The 10,049-nt window shown below is 34.9% G+C and overlaps 1 protein-coding gene across 1 annotated transcript; it reads left to right on the top strand.

Annotated features, from left to right (window-relative positions):
* Nucleotides 1-254: 254 nt before the first annotated feature.
* On the top strand, nucleotides 255-2,468 carry LOC100574024 (oxidation resistance protein 1-like). The gene is made up of 3 exons (XM_003248901.4): nucleotides 255-406; nucleotides 514-683; nucleotides 901-2,468. Exons 1-3 carry the CDS (start codon nucleotides 290-292, stop codon nucleotides 1,034-1,036), a joined length of 423 nt encoding a protein of 140 aa, XP_003248949.3. The 5' UTR covers nucleotides 255-289; the 3' UTR covers nucleotides 1,037-2,468.
* The last annotated feature ends 7,581 nt before the right edge of the window (nucleotides 2,469-10,049 follow it).

Genomic DNA, 10,049 nt, shown 5'->3' with positions numbered 1-10,049 from the left:
CCTGGTTTGTAGTAATTATAAGAATACTAGAACATATTATATACTGACGCGTGATATCGACTATTATCTCTGATGCCATTGAATATAATATTATAAAATAGTTTAATCGATTCGATGTCGCTATTTTTTGTAGATTCATCAGCTAATTTGAAATATTTAATTACTAATTAAATAATCCAACTATTGTCTTGTTAGTATTTCTTTCTTTTTCTCTCTCTCTCTTCTGTATTAATGCATAAATATTTTAATATGTTGTGTGTTATATTTTATTTCCTTCATTTCAGGTTATATGTGGACACTGGTCTTCAGCACACTACAACACGGTTTCTCTTTAAACTCGATGTATCGGAAAATGAGCAAAGTCGAAAGTCCCATACTCCTAGTTATTCAAGACACGCAAAACAACGTGAGTTACTGTTTTTTTGTTGTTTTTAAATCTAATTTAGTTCACGTGACATCGCACATGTCGTCTAATTGTCCATACCATTTTGTTTACCATAACTACTGTTGCAGGTGTTCGGTGCGCTGACGTCATGTGCGTTGAAGATGAGCGACCATTTCTACGGTACGGGCGAATCGCTGTTGTTCACATTCTGTCCCGACTTTCAGGTGTACAACTGGACCGGTGACAACATGTACTTCATCAAAGGCAACAACGAGAGCCTGTCGATTGGGGCTGGAGAGTGAGTATATATTTATTTGAAACTAATTTTATCTCTAACAGACCCAGTGTAGACCCAGTGCCTGTATTTAAAATATAATGTATCCTCTGTATGTGTTGGTGGTGGATGTAAATGTCAGCCTTTTCTGCACTATGAAATGTATAGTTTTGAGCGGCACTGTCTGTATATTTATCTGTTTTACGATGTTTATGTTTAATCCATCGATTTTTTTTTACAGTGGCAAATTTGGTTTATGGCTTGATGGTGACCTAAACCAAGGCCGGACCGAAGCGTGCAACACATACGGCAACGAACCCTTAGTCAATGAACAAGATTTCGTTGTCAAGATCCTCGAGTGCTGGGCGTTCCTATAAACTAAAAAAACCAATTTTACGCGAACACATATATATATACACACACACACACACACACACACACATATACAACTCACCATTCATTTGTTTTTTTCTGTTAGGGTGCTAAATTATAATGATTCTCGTTAATCATTTGCGATGGCGAAAAAACAATTTATTTATAATTTTCAACCACACTGAAACTCCATTATCTCTGTTCCCCACCTCAGTTGTACCTGTTTGTATATATATAAAACTTAAATACTAAAAGATCAATAGGAGAAAAATAACATAATACAATTATCTAGCTCAATATTATATACAAAAAAGTAGATGAATAGTGTTATTATTATCGTTTTTTTTATATATACCTATGTGTAATGAAAAACGTATTACATTGTAATAACATTTAGTAATCGTGTTTAGTCTCAGCCGAGAGTTCTTAGAGTCGACTCTGTGTTGCCTGTCCAAACCTAAAACCCTTGAAACAATCATATGCGGCAGCACTGATTTTGTTTTTTTTCTAAACCACTTGTTGTAATATCAAAGAAAAAAGAAAATTGTATCTCTTGTGTCCAGGGACCACTAGTCATCGCACGGGTGAGCACTTCATGCGCCTGTAACAATATTTTTGAAAATCAATCCACCCCATCTCTGCAACCGTTAGACAATCACAAAAACTCAATTTTTCCCGCCCCGCCTTTATTATGTCTCCGAATCTCTCGATTAATTTTTTATTTTTATTCGTTGTATTATAATTGTGTTGTGGCAACACTGATTTGGTAGTTGGGCGCTGTAGTCCTTAGATTATTAAATTTATTTTAACCATATTATATTACTATACGTGTACTACTAAAGTAAAATAAAAATAATAAAAAACTCGTAAAAGATATACACTAAATAAATATATCCATATAATATTAATAATTGTGATAAGTATTGCATTGGCCTAATGTAGTATTATCGAGAAAAAAATTATGCTAGAGCGTCGTAAAAAAACTATTTTAGTTTAAGAAAATTTAGATATTTAACTATATTATAATATAAAAATAATAATAATATTATAAGAAAATTACTGTACCTCTAGCAAAGTCAATTCCGTAGTGATTAAGTGGAAAGCAATTAAAATGAATTTTGAGTGAGGAAGTGAATTAAAACAAAATACCTATGAAAAGTATATATTATTATATTAGTGAAATGCATCGTAATTTATATTTGATAAATACCGGTAACTCGTAACTAATTTATTTATCGTTGTTTTTCATTGTAGATAAAATATATGTTAATTATTTTATTTCTTTTCCTTTACTCATAGCATTATTATTGTGTATTTATTATAATTTTGTAAACGATTGCGGGCGAACCAGACGTTTGTACCTAATAATTGTGGCGCATACCAGTTTTGAAAAAAAAATCCTTAGAAAGCGCTTTGTGTTTGTTCTTTTCTTTTAATTTCTTTTATTATTATAATTTTTTTTTTTTTTTAAGTATTTTAGACGGTATTATTTATATATATATATAATTAAAAATTTAAATTAAAAAACATTATATTATAATTGTTACTGTTACGCAAGTGATTTATTTTGATTTTGACGTGAAAAATAAAGTTAATGTAACGTTGAAAAAACCGTCTCATTCTTACCCATTTCCTGTCTCGTCCACTCCATCTATTATAATTATTATTATTGTAACTTAATCGAATGCTTAACGTGTTTGATTTTAAGAGTCGATGTCAGCTGAAGCGTTGGAATAGGTTGACACTTTTAAACTGTTTACCTACGTCGGGAATTGTACAGACGGGCTACTACCATCTGTGGATACTGGAGACTACGTATGGATGATAGGCAACGCTGTCTGACCTGCCAAGTTTCCGGTCCCTCATATACACATTAAATATTTTTCATTGTCTTTTATTAATCCCACTGAATATACGTATTCAATGATTATGAGTGTTATATGACTTATTATAACACTGTTATCGGGTCATTACATCACAATAATGTCCGACGGGAATTTTACTTGTATAATCTATTTTTATACGCTATCCAAACAATATTTTGTAGAAAAATATAGCCGACAGGAGCCAGGAAATGTGGAGCAAAGATTTCACATATTATTATAGGCAGTGGCATAATTAGAATTTGGTTGGGGGGGGGGGATAATAGGTTTTTAGCAAACATGAATGGTTATTACCAATACTTTGTTCAAAATGTTAGCAATAAAAAAGTATTTTTTTAGGGGGGGATCTACCCACTCATCCGCCCCTTAATTACGCCCCTGATTATAGGTATTATAAATTGGCCCTTCAGTAAAATTACGTACCTCGAGTTGGCCCTACCAGGCGTAAAATCCTGGCGCCACCTGACCACTGCGCCGCGCTTAATAACACCTTCAACAGCATTGGGCCATCATACACAGCAACAGGTACCAATAAGAGACGATACCCGATCACGTCATAAGCGAGGACCAATTAAAGACAACAATGGGTGGTGTCCTGATTAGATAACGGTTAGACACATGAGTGGTGCAGCGCGAGGGTATCTTAACAATGGATAAGACCATGACCATGGTATATAGAAAGGTGAGGATCACCAATTCGATTATAACACTTGCAGCTCCACATGAATAAGAAATTACTCGGAGAATCTGACGGAAACGAAAAAACAACATTAACAACTATGGTCACCGGTGTTGAATAAGGCCGAACGTACCTAAATATCATATTATGTATGGCACGTCCTATATAATCTACATAATAAATTGCACACATCTTTATAAGATTTGAGGATATATGTGACATTATTATTATTTGTATAGCTACTCATTTTTGTAGTCACTATATATTATAGACTATTTAGTTATCGTAACTTTTATCCACTAGTCATGCTATACATTTTTGTCTGGAATCCCGATAACCATGACGTTGCAGTTGAACAGTTATAATTCATAAATCACTATATAGACTACTAAGAGGTCCATGTACACTCTGGTGCATGTGAAATGTGATAAATAAGAATAGCGTTTTCAAAGTATAATTAATTATACCTAATAATATTACATATTACATTGTTTAATAGTTACAAAATATAGGAAGTATAGAACTTATAATGCAGAATTTATGAAATCGACTAAAAATAATTTTAACATTTAAAAAACACAATTTTAATGCACATAATATGTATTAAATATAGAACATACAGTAAATACAAAAATTACAAAATACCAATATATTAATAATAATTGATAAATACTACATTTTTGTACCTATATATAGGCGTACAGTGTGTTTAACGTTAAGGGTAGGTAAAACGAAACAAATTATACTTTTGAATTATACAACTCCCAAAATGTTCAGTTTAAATTTGAATTACATTTTTTTTTTTCAAACGACTAACTATTAAAGTTTTTATATTATACCTTAAAAATAGTATGAATAAAACAATTGAGGATTGAGAGTGAGTAAACGCAAGACGGGTGTTGGCAAGTGAACCGGTCATCGATGAGCTGTGCATTTCTGCAGGACTGGAATTCTGCTCAGCCGCCGCGGACGACCACCGGCTGCCGTTCAAAATGTCGCGACTTCAGAGGGCGCAGCTGGACTTGGCGCCGGTAGATATAATTCCCCGGCAGATGAGCTGATTGTGAACTTGTACGACCGAATGCATCGACTCATTGCGAAGTTCGCCAGCCTGGCGAAACCAATTATCCGTGGGTCGACGTGCAACGACAAACGAAATATAATATGTTTATTACACTATATTATGCAGTTTATGTGCTTATCAAGTATGGCTATATATTAGTTTTCTATATATTTCTTCACACTGTCCTAATAACACTGATCAGTTTGTTTCCCCGATACGACGTAATAAAACTAAACATTTTTTTTAATCAAACAATTATTTGCAATCTATACAGTACAGCGTATAATGAGTACATTTTATAAATAAAGGTGGTCGTATAAAAAAGTGTAGCTAAAGTACGGCATAAACATACGATTTCTCATTGCTCAGACCCGTGGCGATAGTAAATTATATGTCTAGATAATCCTTGCACAACCAGTATGAAAATTAAAAATGGTATAGGGATCAAGTTATATAGTTTAGTATCTGCGCATCAACGTTGTGTGTAAAATCTTAACTATGTGTAGTGGAATTCTGGTGTACTGCGGAGTGAATTGTGAGACTTGGTCATCAAACAATATTTTAAGTTCGACACGCCATTGCAGCCCAGGATTCAGAATCGTTAGAGCGGGGGTTGTTATGACCTTTCTTGAATTATGGACCCCCTTTACAGTATAAAGCAGAGATGGTGACTCGCGCACGCTATTTTAGTGTGTCACCTAACCTAACCACATACTCAACTTGTGTATTTTTATCGTTCAAGCTATGGATGAAGGCATTTAAAATTAGTTGACATGCACGGCAAATAAAATCCGACCAACGTTTTTATTTGACATACGGATACAGATAGGTTTGCCTTTCCCGGTATTAAGTACGGCTACGGACCCACTCCGTTCAAAAAAAAAAAAACATTTTCGTTCGTTATAATATATTTTTTTTTTTTTTTATTGATCTTATAAAAACAACTCGGCAGCAAAGGCCATTAGTTCACAATTATTAATGACAATTTAGTTTATATACATCATAGGTACAATTATATTTTGTTGATCAAATTAGTAAGTTTAAGAAATTTAAGCGTTATTTTGTTCTGGTCAGGATGTGGTCCGAGAGTTGAGTCGAGGGTTTCAGTCAAGTTGAGGTCCATTCGCTCCTGGTCGTAAACATGACATTCAATCAAGATGTGATTGACGGTGAGAAGTTGGCCGCAGGCTTCACAGAAGGGGGGGTTCGTCATTAGACATGAGATATCCGTGGGTAAGTCTAGTATGTCCTATTCTTAAACGATTTAAGGCGGTTTCTTCTTTTCGATTGAGGTTGGAGTTATCCCATCTGAAAGTTGTTGTCTTGATCTGGTTATAATATTTGTTTAATATTAAATATTAATTTAAAAAAGTATTTTTATAACTATAGTATGAATCATGATAATTACTTATAGTCTTAGTTACTCTTTCTAAAATTAAATACGCCCAAACATCAATAACAATATTATAACAAAATCATCTTCGAGGACCACCGAGTGTAACCATCTATAGCGGACACCCTAGACTGTAGGGCCTAGAGGTCCATGGTCGACCAGCGAAGATATCTCGTGTTAGAGTGACTCTCGGTGTAACCTGCTCTTTTCTATAGGGGTAATAAAGTACAGGCGAGAAATCTTGGCGCAGGCTGGTGCTAAAGTCGATCTCAAACGACGTTCCACTATTCATTTCGATTCTTGAGCACCGTTTACGCATTTATATAATACTAATTTATAAAAATAATAATATTTATACAATACCTGTTAAATCTTTATCGGAAGGCGTTATATATAGACTACTAAATGAACACAACAGATTTTATCTGTAGATTTTTCCAGCACCTCACTTCGGAATACATTTGGCTTTGAAAACGGTATAAGACTTTAGGTGAACCGTTTTAAATCGAAACAAGGAAAAACCTCGTGTGCCGGAAGACAAGAAAGAGACAGGAGAGTGCGATACCGGACACATACAAGAAGATCGACATCTGGTCGAGTGGCTGATATGAAATGTGAGAGAAGCGACCTCTGCAGAAAACTCAATGACATTTTTATTAAACTAATGATCGCCGATTGGCTACTGGTTATTAGGAAAGAAATGTGACACTGCTGTCTGACACAAAGGAGAAGAAGAAGAAATAATGGGACTGCAGTTGTAGATATCGATAGTTTCTAAATTCTATTTACAATATACCCGTGATTTGAGGGCGTGCAGCGTGGCATCCCACGACGTAATTTAACTAGAACATCTCCAAGTAGTATTATTAATTTTATGATGCAGTATCCGTAGCGTGGCGAAGTGAAATTTTTTTTTTGAATGACCTATCTGGTGAGCTACCACCCCTTGACAACTTCATATAATATACTTATTATTTAAGTTATTATTCTTATTAAATATCATATTCAGACGAAGTTAGTCTTGCGCTATAAATGCTCACTAAATCCAGTACTCGTCCACCCACCCCTTTAAAATTATCGGGCAACTGCCCTTCAAAATCAAGGTCAACACGCCACTGTGCACCGTGCGGTATATACTTACGATTAATTGACATATTAATTATATTAGTGACAAGTGGAAATACATAATATGATGAGTTTGGTTTGTGTAATCGAAGATTTTTATTTCTTTCATTAATTTCTATATACATAACGCAATATAATATAGGAAGTGAGTTTTTACAAAATACATCACAGTACAAACGTTTACAGCTGCACATCTTATATATAATAATATATTAAACAGTATAAGCACGATACATTTATATAGGCATACGAAACGCGCGTCTCTTAAAAATATGTGAAAGAGGAAAATGTATCGGTATACTATATTATGGTAAGCGAAATCTAACATCCTCGTGACATTATACGATTAATTCGCGACCGTGTGTTACATAGGTTATGATAAAGTATGCGATACCAAGTTTATATTATTTCGTACGGCAAAGAAACGGCTCAGGCCTCGTCCCTAGGTCATTTGCGGTTCTCTACGTATTTCGCCAACCACCGTAATGTGGACAATATAACATACAATTAGTGGGTATATTTCTATTTTCTACTTTACGGGACACTTTTCTTTTGCAATTTTCCTTCAAGAAACTGATGTAGTTAAGTACACTGAAAACGATAGTGAAGTCAGAATTTGGCGCTCGGTCATAGTTTCGAAATTACGATATTTCAAAGTCAGTGTATAAAGAGTAGGGAAAATGATAAGAGATGCGGCGGTTAACCTGTGACCAACTTGAGGTGGTGTTGCAAAGCAAGTCGACGGATATTTTCGAATTGTTCGTCCGATCGCAGCGCAGCGAGCGAGTGGTAACGCTGGCGTCACTGCCCCCCCCCCCCCCCCCAAAAAAAAAAAATCCCTAAGAAAGGGTGTCCCGGAAAGTAGAAAAGTTCCAATTAGTGTTTTGCAGTAGTCCTCCGTCTCGATCTCAGATATGGTATAATTAAATATATTATCGTCATCGCTGGATGGTCTATGTGCACATTTCGCATTCTCTCTCTATACATCGCCAAGACACCTGTCCGCGAAGATCTACACGAAATCAAAGTCTCGAGTCGCTCGATCGTAGGCAGGTACAAGTACATACAAATATAATATATAGCAATACAATAGATTATAACATATTTATAGTGTTCCGTTTAACAGGTTTGTGCGTTTGTGCGTGCAGGTTATAAACGATCTATGTATACAATAAATATATACGTAGCGACGAGTCCTCGGTGGTGCACATGTATCGTATATATTATTATTATAAATATGAAATAGGTATGATATCCACGTCGGCGTCGGCGGCGGCGGCGGCGGTGCGTCGCCTCTACTGGTACGATGTGGGTATATCATATTATATTATAGTGACTAGAAATGAAATTCGAAAGCCATCGTCGTCTGTATAATATTATGTTAAATATATAATACTGTATATACGCCGCAGCAGTCTGAAATCAATAATGAATAAAATCTATAAATAGCTTATTAAAACGTCAGCTGTCTAGGAGTCATCTGTATATTATATAAATGTATATAATCTGGCCTGGTGTGGCTCGATGGTTGGCCTCGGTCACTAACGTGTTCTGAGGTCAAGTACCGGCCACCGTCGCTAGTTCCCGGATGGGTGACCACCCGGGTTTTATATAGTGCCGAATTCTCTCCCCACATACACGTGTTCCTCGACCAACGGTAACCCGAATGCTAATGACCATAGTATTGCCGACGCTCGAGATCGATAAAAAAATAAATATATATTTCATAAAAATGTATTTACACGAAATCGTCGCCACTCGTCGACTTTACGTTTATATATAGGAAATCCGATGCCATTCGATGCGCCACTGACGTTTAACCTTAACTATATGCTAAGACCGTAAGATATAAATATATTTCATACACGCACATATACATAAGAAATATTAAGCGTGTACATACCGTCGTCTTTCAAAACAACATGTTCTGGAACCATCTCCACGGACTCGTCTTGCAAAGCGCCTTCTGTGTCGGGCACCCGAAACGTCTCAAGCACATGGCCAGCTTTTGGTCACACTCGCACAACCGCTGACTGCATCCACCTCCCAATGCTGTATACAAGCGGCAACAGTAATAAGACAGACGATATTATATCGGGGTTATACAACAGATAAATTAATAGTCATCATCGTATCAAAATCTGATATTTATACATAAATATTACAAATATAGTATGGTATCTATAACTGCTACTACTGAGATAGAAATTATAGCAATATATAAATATAATATTTGGATTATCGTTTAGTTTACTTATTAATATTTATTGGTATGTAATTATTAGTGATACAAATAAACTAATATTAGTATTGACATTTCCTATGTAGGAGGAAGAAAAATATTAGTCACTAAATACTAAATAGCGTTTTTTAAGAATGAGATGTACATTTTTTTATTGAGTATCAGCTGGTATCCAGATCTTGAACACGTTTGAGTTCAGATGTTTTATCTATATAAAGATATAAAAAAAAAATTAACCGAGCACAACACTGGATATTTGTTAAGTATAATATATGTATATGATATTAAACAATAATACATTCAAAGCCATATGACATTCAAATTATATATATGTAAGTATATCGTGGGCGACCAACTTCAAAGCTACGTCGACTGCCATCAGGGAATTTTTTCAATTCGAGTTTTTAGTTTTTTATTCCTTATATAATATAATACTTTTTTTAAAACCATACAATTTAGATCACATTGCATTAGTCAAGAAAAAAGTCACATTCAATATTTATTGTTGCACGCAGAGTCGTTGTAGTTATGTCATTTCAGTTTTTATAGACTAGGCCAACTTTTCACTACTTATCCGACTCAACATTTTTACATTTAGATTCTCATAGCATAGTGGCATAGTGGGTTAGGGAA

The sequence above is a fragment of the Acyrthosiphon pisum genome, unplaced genomic scaffold (assembly GCF_005508785.2).
Source record: "Acyrthosiphon pisum isolate AL4f unplaced genomic scaffold, pea_aphid_22Mar2018_4r6ur Scaffold_15231;HRSCAF=15887, whole genome shotgun sequence".
NCBI lineage: Eukaryota > Metazoa > Arthropoda > Insecta > Hemiptera > Aphididae > Acyrthosiphon > Acyrthosiphon pisum.
Note: the sequence above shows the minus strand (reverse complement) of the source record. Positions and strands in the feature narration are given on the sequence as shown.

What these genes read in the sequence shown, in the direction of transcription:
- LOC100574024 (XM_003248901.4), top strand. Translation starts at nt 290, where the DNA reads ATGTGGACACTGGTCTTCAGCACACTACAACACGGTTTCTCTTTAAAC. An exon ending in TTCAAGACACGCAAAACAAC is followed by an intron (nt 407 to 513) that starts GTGAGTTACTGT and finishes CTACTGTTGCAG; the next exon opens with GTGTTCGGTGCGCTGACGTC. An exon ending in CTGTCGATTGGGGCTGGAGA is followed by an intron (nt 684 to 900) that starts GTGAGTATATAT and finishes TTTTTTTTACAG; the next exon opens with TGGCAAATTTGGTTTATGGC.